Here is a 14816-nt window from a genome sequence, read left to right on the forward strand (position 1 = left end):
AAAGCAACAAAAGTAGAAAGAAGGGCTAACTTGCAAGATCGGAAGTCAGAGTCAGGGATAGAGAGCTAGAACTCTTTCAAAGGTGGAAGACCACATTAAAAGGAGACTTCGACCTTTGAGGGTTAGGTCATCAGGAAATGGCCATTGGATCCAAGTCTTGCGAAGCAATCCTCACCTAATGCATTTGGATCGAGAGGTAAAGGAACTGCTGTGGTGCTTAGGTATCAAAGATAGATCTCAAGATTGAAGATGCTCGGACGAATGTAGTCAAACAAAGGATTCAACGCATTCCGACGACAGATCCCCGCGTCACGAGTATTACTCGGAGTCCTAGGTGGCAACAAAGCACTGCAACTACTCACTCATCTTACGTTAGCAGTCAAGTCTTAGTCAAATCCTCTCTCTTTTGAGTTGATCAAGGGCAAAAGAACCACATCGATGGAAGATGAGCTCCCCAGGCACAGTAAAAATTCGGTATTCCAGTAATAAATTCGAGTCTCAATTATGATATATTATTAAGATTTTTTTAATAAATAGTAGATTTAAAAATATTGATTATCATGATGAATTTTTATATACATTTTTCTGATTTACTTTAATAACTGAAGAAATTTTTTTATAAGATTAAATCAATCATTATCAGATTTGATTAATTTTTTTTAAGGGATGGAAGATGAGCTCTCCAGCTCAACTGAGCAGAAGGGTTGAGCTGAAGTTCAACAGGCCTTCTGGGCCATTGGACTTTTGTGAAAAATTCACTAGTTCGATTTTATTGTTTATTTTATTTTATTTCATTTTGAAATTGAAATAGAAGGGAAGGACATTTCGGAAAAGAAATATGCCTCACGTATCGTTTAAGAATTCCCTAAATCTGCATGTGCTTTTAAGTAAAATGCCGTGGTGTTTATGCTCACTTGTCCGTGTAAATGGATGCTACTAAATTAGAACCTTACATATATATTTGTTTTGTTTTTGTCTATAAATGAAAATATAAAAAATAATAAAATTAAATGTGTTTCGGAAGAAGAATATACGACTAGACATATTATCGTGTAAAATCATAATCTACCCAAACCCGTACCCTTCACCGATCCTGTCCATACCAGTGAAAGTGAGGTAAGTCCATTGGTACGTTATTCTTGCATCACCCTCCTAAATTGGTAAATCCAAATTCTTTCTTCTCGATCAACAGGTGTTCGAGTCTATCAATCGCCTCCTCCTAAATCCTAATTCTTTCTTCTGATCGATAAGGAGGTGTCGCGTTCTTCGATCGCGTCGATGAAGGCTTCCATCAAGTTCCGGGAGGACCAGCCGCCGCTGGTGCGGGCCAAGATCCCCATCGCCGTCCTCGGTCTCCCTTTCCTCTCCGGCTTCGCCGTTGGAGCCCACGACTCCGACGAGGAGCTCCGCTTTGATTTCGCCACTGCCTTTCGTGCTGGCCCCTCCCTCCGTCTCTCTTACCGTCCCAACGACCACCAAAGACCCTTCTCCCTCTTTCTCAAGACGGGCACCGGAGCCCTCGGCTCCCCCTCCGCTAACTCCCCCCTCGTTATGTCCGCCGAGTTTGGTCTCCACGGAGGACGCCCGGCCTTCTCCCTTCTCCTCAAGCCCAATTTCGGTGACTTCTCCGTCAAGAAAATTGTGGATGCGGGTGCCCCTTTCAACTTCTCCTCCACCGACTCCTCCCCGTCCGTGGAGGTTCAGGCCAAGACGGTTTGTGATGAGAAAAATCCCAAGTTCGCAGAATTCCACCCTCACGAGCCGATCGGCCCTGGAAAGAAGCTCAGCGGTGTTCCGATTGGCATATCCACTTTCGCGACCGGCGGAAAAAGCGGGATCGATGGACTTCTCTCGGGATTCGAGGTCAGCGCAAGAAGCATCCTCCAGCTACCCAAACGCACGGCCATCCGGTTCAAATGGGGGCTTCGAGTGCCACCGGAGCGTCGCTCCGTGCTCGATGATCCAAAAATTCCGATCTCATTGAGCAAGCTTCCGCTTCTGTCGTTGAACAAGATCACGATAGAATGCTTGACCGCAGAATCGCATAAGGGGGAGAAGCCAGTCGCCATTGATGATGCAGATGCCAACGCCTTGCTGCGGAGGGACGTGGAGGTTCTGCAGTCTGATAGCATTCTTCTGAAGAGGGCCTTGGAGGATCTCAGGGCCGAAGTTGGAGGTAGGAAGTTTACTCCGGCAGCTTCTGCAATGACAAGTAAGGAGGAGCACAGAAGCAATGGCAAGTCATCTGGGAACATGGGGAAGTCTGAGGGCGTTGCGAATTCTACTACAGGAGCTTGAGGTTTGCCACTCTGTTTACATTTTTTTTTGGATGAAGGGTAGAAAACTAATCTCTATGGTTTATTTTGTCTTTTTTTCAATGCATAATTCGGGTCAAAATCTTGTTTAGATTTCTAAATGTTTCATGCCTACTACCATAATAATCAATGCTATTGCTCTTAACTTGTGTGGTTGCTTGATTTTACTGAATCACATATCTACTTGAGTAATCAATTTGGTCATAGGAAAGTTGTCATGCATCTTGAGCTTTTGAACCGATTAGAAATATTTTTTTTTCCATTGTGTCAAAACTGTTCCAGTATGGTGATTCATCAGAATGCCTCTCATGTGAAGTTAGATATCTTCCACATGTCTTTTGATACTCTCATAGGATATTTGCCTATTATTAATTTGTTGAAGTCAATATTACAAATTAGGGCATTGAAAGAATGATCCTTCTGAAAGTATGGTTCCTAATTAAGATTCAGAATTCTTGAGAATCTTTGAGGAGAAGCTTTTTTTTTCTTTTCCTTGTAGATATATCCAACAGCCACAAAGCAAGAACACGGTATCTCACTTTCTTGAATGTTTCACTCTAGTTTAGGTTGTCAATAGATAGTGTATATTAAAGATATTAAGAATAGTTTGTTTTGCTTCGGCTCAAATTATAGGTATACTTGGAGAATTCTTGCTTTCTAATGATACACATGTCAAATTGTTTTTCTTTGGACGTCTTACTGGCTTTTGGATTTTGATTAACAAGGATAGCTGGCTCAATGGAAAATGCTACTTAATATAGGCTTGCTAAACAGTATTTGGAATTGAGAGGATTGAGAAGGCTAGGGAAGTTTCATGTGTAAGGTTGACATGGTCGATACATATCAAGTTATGTGGTCATCCCAGTTTTGGCAGCCTAGTGTGTTATAATGCAGGCGATTACAATGAATGAGCCTTGAGTAATTGCGAAGACGTTGGTCCAACTTGACAGCATGGTTTCAATGATTTTGCTACATTATACGGTAAATTGGTTCGCATGTCCAACTTTACCATACTTAATAGAGCTGTTGGTGAAACATGAATAAATAGTTATAGGGTCTCTCTGTAACTCTGAAGGGATCATTGACTGCCAGCTTAATAGGGTAGTGTTTGTAGTGTGCATAATCTGCTAATTTCAGTTGCAATTTTTGTATTAATTACTTAGAATGATTTTTATAGATTTTAAAAATCTAGGTGTATTACTTTTATAAACTTTATAGAAATCTAGTAGTATCTAAATTAGATTTTTATGAAGTTTTAAAAAGTCATGTGATATTCAAACTTGACTTTTTAAAACTTTATGAAAATCTTTTGGTATCTAAAGTTTCAATAGATTTTCATAGATTTTTTTTTTAAATTTCTTTGATACAAATTTTAACAATAAGAGTTCTTTAAAACACTTGGTACAATTTTAAAAGAAAAATAAATTACTACAACGGAACACTTCTTTCTGTTCGTAAAATACAAGAGTACAAAACCATAGAAAAACTTCACCTTTACAATCGTAGCGTCATCAGGAATAACATGGCATCTGCATCCATATACTGGAATAATTGTGGCGAGGCTAATTGCACTACTACCAGCACTTCCCACTAGATCTAATTTGCTTGACTCATCCAATCCAACCTATTTATTCAACCTGTCTAATCCTATTACAACCTATCTCACACATGGAATATGTATTTTTTTTGGAGTATTTAATGCAGTAAATATAGCAGAGGAATAAAAATTCCTTAGAATAAAATAAGGAATATAAGAATTTGATATTCCAAGTTCATGTTTGTAATCAAACATTGAGCTCCTATTCCATAAGAATTCGTAAGGACTAGAATAACTATTCTAACAAACCAAACACACATTGCAATAAGATAAATCAGGAGCACTTCCTACAAGTAAAACACATGCCCACAAAACAATAAATATATTTGATAATAGGAAAAAGATAAGTTCGAATGTGGAGTGATGTTTATTATATTGGCAATAACTAAACTTAGAATGTTTTTTTTTCATAAATTCATAAATTTGTATCAAGTTTATAAATGTATAAGTTTTGCAAAAAATATTTATAGAACTTTATGAAATGTTTTTCATAACTATGTAAGATTCTATAAAAATTAATAAAAATCTATCAATTCCATAACAATTTATTTAAAGTCATTCAATTTCTAAATGGATCCTTCTTAGCAACCAATCAATAATCATTCGTGCCCTAATTCATCAATTGGTGATTATGTGGCATTTAACTCTATGACTAGTACTGATGACGGGGTTGCCTAATGACCTCACATGAGGGAGGGGAAAAGAATATGGTCACTTAAGGAGCATGTCCTCGAGAAAATGGCCTATTTAATCTCTTCAACATTTGTGTTCCTGTCAAAATTTCAAATTTGGCAAAAGGTTTCAGGGTGTGTATCTGGAAGTGTCTTTCATATTTGAATTGCCTCCAGAACATGAAGGTCCAAAGCTAGGTAAAATTAATTATCTTGTCATATCGCATATTATCTCAGCTTGCTTTCTCTATTTCATTAACAAACCTAATAGAAAATTAGGTGCTGTAACTTTTACTAACCAACTGTTCGAAGTTCAAAGCTATGAGAAGGATCCCTCTTTTTTTTCCATTTGTTATTTTTTTAGCACAACCTTACCATGAAATCAACAGTAGTTATGCGGTTGTTTCCGGGAGTTGGCGCAAGAGGGACAAATCAAATAGTCAGCCGGGATATGCACATTTACCTCAACGAGAGGGGTATTATTGTCCATAATGATACGACCGATGCGTCCAAAAGGACCAAAACCACTGAAGCGGCTACCGAACCTCAACATCTCAATAGTATGTTAACCGGAGGAATTTATAGGGAATGTATATTTTTAATTGTGATCAGATCATAATTATGATCTAATCGTAATTGGTTATGATCCTTCTTTAAATTTATTGTCTCTATCATATTATAGGTTGGGTCAGAACGGACGATTGGAGATCACCCCTTGCTCAACGCCCGATAATCTGGATATTTGCCTACTTCCGGTGGCCTCTAGTCGTCCATTCCGATTCAAATTATAATTTAGTGGAGATGATAAATTTAGAAAGGGTCGTAATCAATTACAATCAGATTGTAATCAAGATTCGATCGTAATTAAGAATGAACGATCTCTTGATTTTTTTTTTTTATGGATCAGGTGATCTGGTCTTCCCACAACCTTGTCCTGTAAAAGTTAGCTAAGATATTGAGTACGAAAATATAAATGTCATAGAAACGCTGCCTGTGCTGGCGTCAGGAGATGCTTCCTTCCGCGAACAGCAACGTGCCTGGCTCAGAGCGCCCGGACAAAGCCTAAATTTGCTTCCCATCTAGACCTTCCCCGGGCCAGGTTTGACCCGGTCTGTTTAAAGGTCTTATGGACCGTCGATTCAGCTGATTTTGTTTTTTTTACATAGAAATGTTTTTAATAAATTAAAATGAAGCTTATTGATGGAGATCGATCCTAGATCTTCTCCTAGAGGAGAGGTCTTCTCATATATGATCAAGAATTCTAATCAATTATTATTATTATTATTATTTTTTTTCGATGGTTAAACATGAGAGGTTGCTCTATGAAAATTTGAGATTAAAATTTAACATATCCCAAGTATGTATCTCTCTTTACCTCCTCCGTGTGACCTAGGTTAATCAAATTGATATTGACATTTATTAGTTAATTTTTTAATAACTAATTATAATTTTTCTTTAAAAAATTAGAAACTAAATAATTTTTTTAACAATATTTTTTTCCATATCCATTATGTTATAAATTCTATAAACAAGGAGTTTATTTTATTTTTTCCTCACATGTTCGTTAACAATCAATAGAAACCTAATTAATAAATCATTAACAAAATCACTTCGTAAGTCATAAAATAAAATAATAAAAAAGTAAAAAAAAAAAAAACTACGTAAGAGAACTACCTATAAGGATATGTAGATAATTTAAATAAATGATACGTCTTTTTTAATAAATGTATTATTTTATTTTTAATATAATAATGTTAAATTAGGGTGAACCGTGACAAATTCTGCATGAATTATAAATTTACAATTTTTAATTATGAAAGGTCAGATTTTTTTAAACGTCGAACGATTTCGAACGGTCAACCCTCGGTTCTGAGCATCAGGTCTATTCCCATCCGGGAAATTTTCATTCCACACCTACAGCGTCGCATCTTCCAAAACACTTCTCGAATTTTAAAAACATCAGATGCATCAATGGCACGTAGTATTGTCGTAACTCATTAAAAATAAGCAGATGGTAAGAATTGGAATTCTTGAAGGTCTTTTTCCTACATGAGACATCTTGGAAAAGGAATCAATTGTAAATTTTACCCTTCTATCCATTATATTGCTGCCTCCTCTTTCTCTCCGTTTCATTACAAGTGTCTCTTCTATTTTAATTATGTGACCAAAGATAATTTATTCGTCCCAATGCTTATCATATAACTATTAGTATAAATATTCGAACGCGCCGCTCTTCTATTTCAATCAGCTCAATGGCTACAAGGTCGAGCTTGTGGCTAATTACGTACATTGATCACATCTCAATGGCCTTTTCACATCTTTGTTTCTCTCTCCAGTAAGCATCGATCCTTGAGATCATTTAACACCAATTATTTGCTCAATCCACTTCCTGTTCTAACAATTTTGAGATAAAGTATGATCTTGTGGGTCATCCGAGTTGGTATGTGGCGGGTGTTACCACAATGAGATCACAAGGTCGATTCTCGGGAGAGCAAGTGCACGATTTGACTTGATATTGCCACCTCCTTTCATGGGCTGAGTGGATCAGATGTTTTCACCATAATTTCATCACATCGCTTCTTTCTAAATCGTTCTAAATTTTTATGGTCTATCTTTTCCTATCGGTCAAACTTATCGTCAGATGCAATCTCCCTATGGTCGATCTCAGCAACAATTATTCATGACTTTGACCATTCACTCTACTACTCTTGGTCCTCAGCAACAAATCGTCACTCTGGCGGTAGGGCCTGTCATTCTCACTTGGTCCTTATCCCCCTCTTGTATGATCGAGCACTTTAATTTGAGTCCCTTATCATTGCCACAACACCTGCCATACAGTTGCCTTGAATACTGATCTCTTTGCTTTCCTATCCGAATAACGTATGGAGGCACAAACGTAAATTTGTAGAAAAAAAAGTTTACCATTTTGGCAATGATTCGATGGCGTTATATGCCTTTCATCAAGTTTACCATTTTAGCAACTTAAGCTTGTTACTGCCACTCGATTGCATGGGATGAGGACACACGAGGAGAATGTGAGGATAATCAAAAGAAGTTGGGAAGGTGGAGATCTAGGAGCAATGGGTGCTTGAGTTTTATAATTGCAGGCAGCCGACCATAGCTGACGGAAACTTCCACCTCCGCCATTCATTTTGAATTGGAGAGATCTGCTGCCTTCCCAAAGCTAACTGTAGGAGAACACAAAATAGCAATAGCTGTGAACAGTAATTAGGGCCATGATAAAAAAAAATCGGAGGCAAGATGAACTAGCGATAACTAAGAGAAGTTATTTACAGATATTTGATAATTCTGAGAAAGAACTAAATCATTCACCCCGAAGAACGATAAAGTTTAAAAGTAAGTATAGTCTCGTCTTTTGATTATTAATCTTCCATTAAACTGTCTTTTAGTTCTCGAAGTTACTTCCTCATAACGCAAAAATCCTAGTCGTAGCTCCTCTTTTGGTGCTCTCATTGCAAATGTAAAAATCTCAATACAAGCTTCTCGAAGGTGAGCAACTCGTCGATGGCTCCTTCCACTAGTTTATTGCTTGCTCTCTCTCTCTCTCTGCAGTTCACTTTAATTTAAGTTCAAGGTAAGCTAGTATTTTTAATTTAATTCCTATTATACAATAGCGCAAGAGCGTGTTTCAAACTCTTCATCATCTCACTACAAGACAAAAAAAAAAAAAAAAAAATTAATAGACAACATTTTAAAAGCGTTGTCTTTATATTTAAAAAAATATTATTAAAAATATTATTATTAAAAATTTATTCAATGACAACGCTTTAAAGTATTATTATTTGTAGTAAAGACAACACTTATGCAACACTTGAAAAGTGTTGTCATTTTTTTCACAAAAACAACATTATTGTAACATTTTAAAAGCGTTATTATTTTTTACAAAGATAATACTTTTACAATACTTTAAAAATATTATTTTTTAAATAAAAAATAAAAAAAAATCTATTTACAAAATAATTATTTTTATACTTACAAAATTATTATTATTTTTTCACCATGTCCATATTTGAATTTGACATATAATAATAATTAATCAGTTCGGCTAATGATTTCAAACTCATACCCAAACAATATAATTCAACCAAAATAATAGAATTCACCTATAAAATAAATATTGATATTTATAGGAGAATTCAGTTACAAATTAGAATTCAACTACAAAGTAGAATTCAACTAATGATTTCAAAAATTAAATAATTCTGTTTAAAAGTATATAAGAACTCACCAAATATTATCAAGTCTATCTACAATCAGTTTTTCTTGTCTTGGGATTAGACCAGAAGTATTCATAGATTTGAAAACATGACCTCTGATGAATTCCTTTTCTGATTAGAAGGTTGAAGTGCAAAACTTTAGCATCAGACTCTGCAGCAACTGAATGATCAGACCCAGAATTAATGTTTAGAACAAGATGGTCGTCAGATCCCTTTCGCATTGTTCTCAATTGAGCAGCAGTTGAAATGGGTAATTTGGTGTTTTGTTCTGAGTGGTCCCTACAAAAATGTAGCAACAATTAAAATAATATCTTGAAATAATCCTTGAAAGGTAAAGCATCATTTATGTTACTAACATGTAATGTTCATGAAATACAAGTCATCTGTAATCAAGTTACCCATAGACCTTTTTCCATATTTGATGCGGTAATGATGAAGGATTTCATCCTGCTATCACAGTGGAGGTCAAAATAGGTCATAGTCAAGGCGGAGATAACATCGGCTTGTCGGGCGATGCATGCCCCGACCGGGGAGTCGGCTCCGATACGGGGAGTAAGCAAACAACCGACGTTCAAGGGAGAATGTGCAGAAGCAGAAGTCGAGCGACTATCTCACTCGGCCTGGCAATAGGCTTCTGCCGAGCGGCTACCCCGCTCGGCCTGGCATCAGGCTTCAGCAATAACAAAATGAACCTTCAGTCGAGTAGACACACATTAAGGAACAACAAGGTTATGGCCGACCAGACGGGGTACTAGGGCCGCGGAATTCAGGCCGAGCAGCCAATCCACTCGGCCTAATAGTACACTCCTGATGATATCCAGTGATATCCTTTTGGGAGTTGGTGCCGCCGACACCGAGCATGGACTGCTAGAAGACCGTACGACGGAAGCTTCCACTTTCACTTCATAGATATGCTCGGCCCATTAAGGTATTATGTCTGCTTTGGGAAGCATGCACACGGCGCTGCAGGAGCCCTATATAAAGGGGGATCCAAGTATCGACGGAGGTATATGATATTCACTCTTTGTGCTACAATTCTTGTTGCTCCGCTTTCCACTTCATCGTCGGTGACTAACTTGAGCGTCGAAGGGCCAACGCTGGGGACCCCTTCCCTGGCTTGGCACTGACGTAGATTGTGTTGCAGGTCTGCGCAGAGTCCATAGGAGGTCAGCGTGAGCACCACATCCCCAGCTTTCTGTCTCTTCGACTTTCGGACAAGATCATATTTGACGTCCTCTGTGGGAACGTCACCTGCATCCGAGACGGGAAGATGGAGGACGTTGAACGACTCACCACCGTGACACTCACTCAGGAGGAGCTTGAGATGCTCATTCAAGCCCGAGCAGTAAAAATGATTGAGCAACAACAATAAGCGTTAGCCGATCGGCTAGCGCCGCAACCTACAACATCGGCGACCAACAGGCGAGCGGGGCAAGAAGACTGAGCGGAACAACTCTCCGTATGGGGGCAAAACAAAAGGTCGATCAATACTCAGGGGGAAGTGCCGCCCGCACTAATCCCCTTCCATCGCGCCTTGCTCAAACCCCTTCAAAAATAGCTCAAGCGCATCAAGAGAGGGGATCGTCTTTGGATGATGCTCCCGTTCGGGATGCACGAAAAGGCAAGGTGCTTCGGAGCAATACGTCGCCCGAACGGATCAACCAATAGTTCTCAGAAGAGATCTTACAAGACCCTCTGCCCTGACACTATACCCCGCTGGCGATCGAGACGTACAATGGATCGACAGATCCAGATGATCATCTGGATCGGTTCGACAAAGAGGCCACACTGCACCAGTATATAGACGGAGTGAAGCACAGAATCTTTCTCACTACGCTCTCCGAATCGGTACAACGCTGGTTCCGAAGACTGTCGGACGGCTCAATACGAAGCTGTAAAGATTTCTGAGCCACGTTCTAGCATCATTTCGCCAATAGCCGACGCTACCAAAAGACGAGCGTCAGCCTCTTCTCCCTAAAGCAAGGGCCCAAGGAAGCACTCTAAGCGTACATCCAACGTTTCAACCTAGTGGCTATGGACATCATTTCGGTTTCGTCTGAGACAATGATGAATGCCTTCACTCAGGAGCTCACCAAGGGGGATTTTTTTCGGTCGCTCATCAGGAAGCCGCCCAGGGACTTCAACCATATGCTTAAGAAGGCCAACGAATATATAAACATGGAAGAAGCCCAGGCGGCTAGAAGGAAAGAGGCGCTGACCGAACACTCGACTCGGCGCCCGAGCGGCGATCTGCCAACAGCCACCAACCGCCTAAAGGGCCGAAAGCGGAGGGAGCGCGACCATACCAGGAGGCTAGAATGCATGTCGTACAGCATGTGGCCTCCAATCGGTCGAAAATGACAAGAGGCAAGGTATGAACGCCCATGTTTTGCTCCTTTCACCAATTGCCAACTCACAACACGCGGGGATTGCCACGGTCTGACACCAGTCATCAGCCGACCGACCTCAAGAGGATACCGCCGCCGATCTCCAACCCCCGATCGGCTATAGAGGCAACGGTTTGCCGGGTGACGAGAGTACAAAAGAGGAACGCCCGAGCGGTCCGACCGACACCAGGGGAGGAATAACGTCGATCCCTCCTGAGTCCCAGCCGAGCAAAGTAGACCATCCGCTCGGGAAGAAGAAAATAGAATCAATGTGTCCCGAGGAGAAATAGGAATGATCGTCAGAGGGCCGACTGACAATGACTCCAACAGAGCCAGGAAGTCGTATGCTCGGCGGTTGGAGATCCACGTGGTGGGGTGCAGTAAGGAAAGGGCCGAAGGGCCCGATATCAGCTTCGGCCCAAGAGACTTAGAGGGAGTGGAGATCACTCACGACGACGCGTTGATCATCCGAGCGGTAATTGCTAATTATACTATTCATCGAACTTTTATTGATACAAGGAGTTCGGTGAACATCATCTTCAAGAAGGCATTCTATCAATTACAAATTGATCAAAGTGAGCCGCTGCCCATGATGACCCCACTTTACGACTTCACGGGCAACGAGGTATTGTCGTTCAGACAGGCCTGACTGGTCATCTCACTCGAAGAAGAGCCACTGAAGAGAATCAGGACCACAAACTTCATCATGATGGATGCGCAGTCGACCTACAACGTCATCCTGGGCCGATCGACCCTCAATGAATTTCGGGTGGTGGTATCTACTTATTGCCAAAAGATCAAGTTCCTGGTGGACGACCGTGTGGGTGAAGCTAGAGGCAATCAGCTGGCCGCTCGGCGAGCTACGCCGAGATGGTCAAGACCGAAGCAAGAAGCGCTCAAAAGAATCCGCGCTTGGAGGTGAACACCGTCATCAAACAGCTTCAGGGAACGATCTACGAAGAACCTCCAAGTCTAAAATCATCCAAGTCGGACGGAGGCCACCATATTAATTACGACTGATCGGGAACATGAGAAGAAGGCAGAGCGACTATAGAGAGTGAATCATCTCCAACCCTACAGGGCTAGGATGAGAGGTGCGTGAGTGAATTTATGTATTTTTTGTATGTTTCCTGAACGCAAGGCAAAATATGAATAAAAAGCGAAGGCCTCTTGAAATGTGTCTTCATCAACAGTCGAGCATCGACCTTAAACCCTTGTCTCTATCGACGGTCGAGCGGCGACCTCAAACCCTTGTCTCCATCGACGGTTGAGCGGTCACCTTAAACCCTTATCTCCATCGACGGTCGAGCAGCGATCTTAAACCCTTATCTCCATCGACGGTTGAGCGGCGACTTTAAACCCTTATCTCGATCGACGGTCGAGCGACGACTTAAAACCCTTATCTACATCAACGGTCGAGCGGCGACTTTAAACCCAAGTCTTCGCATATTCTTCATCAACGGTCGAGCGGTGACCTAAAACTAGGGTCTTCATCAACAGTCGAGTGGCGACTATAAACCCTTGAGTCAGAGACTCCCATGCCGATCAGCCGGGTTTATAGTTATATTAGAGCCACGGGCTCTAGAAGTCAAGTGAGCTTCACTGGTCTTGGACCGGCACATCAGATTTTAATCTCCCCCGTTCGAGGTCAAATGAGCTTCTCTGATCTTGAACCAGCATATCGGATTTCAAATCTCCCCCGTTAGGGGTAGAGCGGTCTTCACTGGTCTCGAACCAGTATACCGGATTCCTTGTCTCCCCCGTTCGGGGTCGAGCAGTCTTCAAAAGCTCAGTAAGCAGGCAAGCATCGATGAATAGTCGACTGTGAACCCGGGCTACTCAAAAGCTCGAAGTCTCCAGAATATAGTGACTGTTCGATACAATTCTTCAAAATACTCTCAAGGTCGAGTGGCAGGTTGCGAAATCATGAACTCTGAATACAAGAGGGATCGATCGACTGATAGATTAATCATGTACAAGGCCACGAGCTCTTGCAAGGCTCAAAAGGAGTTGAAAAACATACAAGGAGGTAATGCTTGTCCGAACGGACGAGCATGCATTTAAACTTCAAAAGTTTTACATGAATTTTACAAGGACTCTCGGCCTCTCTCAAGATAGTACAAAACGGCATCCGACAACGTTGTGGTGAGTTTTTCTCGGCTGATGATGCTGCTTGTCAGAGTTGCCGGCAGATGGCCTCCCTCGCGGAGCTGGTCGAAAGTCCCATCGATGGCTAGGTCGAATAGGCATAGAGCTCGATCGGTGACCTTCTCGTTGAAAACATCTGAGCGAAGGTAATTCATTTTCATAGCCTCGAAACGGCTTTGCTCAGCATCTTGGTAGGTCATCAGGGCCGCTCGAGAGGCCTCTAGCTTATCCTTGGCGGTGGCCGGCGCAGTATCCTTGGAGGCGAGTTGGCCACGAAGGGTCATTTCTTCGGCCGACCGGCTTTGCCACTCGATGACCAGGAAGTCCTCAGCTTCCTTAATTTTTTGGGCGAGGGCTCGGACATCCTTATTCTTCTCCTCGAGGTCTACGATGGACTGGTTCTCTCGCGTCTTGGCCGACTCGATTTTATTATCAAAAGTGGTGACTTGTTTGTTGAGTCGCTCTAGCATCGTGGCTTGCCCAACGCTCTTGGCCCGTTCGACCTCGAGCAGTTTGTTGCTCTTCTCCAGAGCGGCTCGAAGTTTGGTCACCTCGGCGTCTGTTTGTTCTTGAGCGGCGAAGGATTGGCCGCTCAACGCCTTCAATTTCTTCACTTCCTCCTCCAAAAAGTGAGCCTTTGGCACATGGCCAGGCTCTCCACCTAGTACTGCAAACTTAGAGAATATAAGCGCCAATCGGAAGTAAACTATGCAAATGTACAACTTACCCCAGTAGTCATCTGGGTGTGGCTATCTGCAAGTGCTCCCTGAGGCATCACCTCTGCACGGACCCGGGCATCTTCCCATATTTTGGCAAGTAGCCCTTGGATGATGATCTGGTGCTCCAGAGCTCGGGACTCGGTGCTAGATTCGCGCCACTCCTCGGTCGGGAGATGCAAAATCCACGTAATGTGGCGTTTGCCGCTCGGGGCCGACTATGTAGAAGCCTCCCGCCTGAACGACCATGATGAAGAAGCCAGTCGGATGCCTGACTTCTTAGCCTTCACCCTGGGTGGCAGGAAGGCCACCGGTGGTGCGCATACCGTCCCCTGAGACAGACCAGATAGGGAGGGCGTCCGATCCGATGACTTAGGGGCAGTGAGCTCTTGGATAGAAGCAGGGGTCGACATCTCCACCCATTCGGCGGAGCGCACCCCTGAAGTAGCAAAGCGTGAGGAAGGCTCCGCCCGACACCTCTTGCGCCTGGCTAGTGGCTCGTTTGAGGAAGCAGAGCCCAAGTCCTCATCAACTGGAATGATTGAACGCTGTTCAGAAAGAGGTTGGGAGCCATCGGTCGCTCCACCACTAGCTAAAGCGGGAGCCGTTTCACTCCCGTCCTGCGGTTCCTCTTGCGAGCCGACCGGCTGCAGGCTGCGGCTCCCCAGTTCTTCGACAGCGGCCGCATTGATCACAGCGTCTGCGAGCTTTGTTTTGCTGGCCAGACGTGCACGCAGCATGACT

General features: G+C 42.2%; 1 protein-coding gene across 3 annotated transcripts; it reads left to right on the plus strand.

The window, feature by feature from the left end:
• Nucleotides 1-1171: 1171 nt before the first annotated feature.
• LOC121993235 lies at nt 1172-3446 on the plus strand. Of its 3 annotated transcripts, none has more exons than XM_042547948.1 (2): nt 1172-2299; nt 3041-3446. In XM_042547948.1, exon 1 carries the CDS (start codon nt 1279-1281, stop codon nt 2296-2298), a length of 1020 nt encoding a protein of 339 aa, XP_042403882.1. In that variant the 5' UTR covers nt 1172-1278; the 3' UTR covers nt 2299; nt 3041-3446. The 3 variants fall into 3 exon arrangements, with proteins under 3 accessions (XP_042403882.1, XP_042403881.1, XP_042403883.1); XM_042547947.1 differs by having other exon boundaries at nt 3046-3446; XM_042547949.1 differs by having other exon boundaries at nt 3077-3446.
• Nucleotides 3447-14816: the final 11370 nt, after the last annotated feature.

Source organism: Zingiber officinale, chromosome 6B, assembly GCF_018446385.1.
Source record: "Zingiber officinale cultivar Zhangliang chromosome 6B, Zo_v1.1, whole genome shotgun sequence".
Lineage (NCBI taxonomy): Eukaryota > Viridiplantae > Streptophyta > Magnoliopsida > Zingiberales > Zingiberaceae > Zingiber > Zingiber officinale.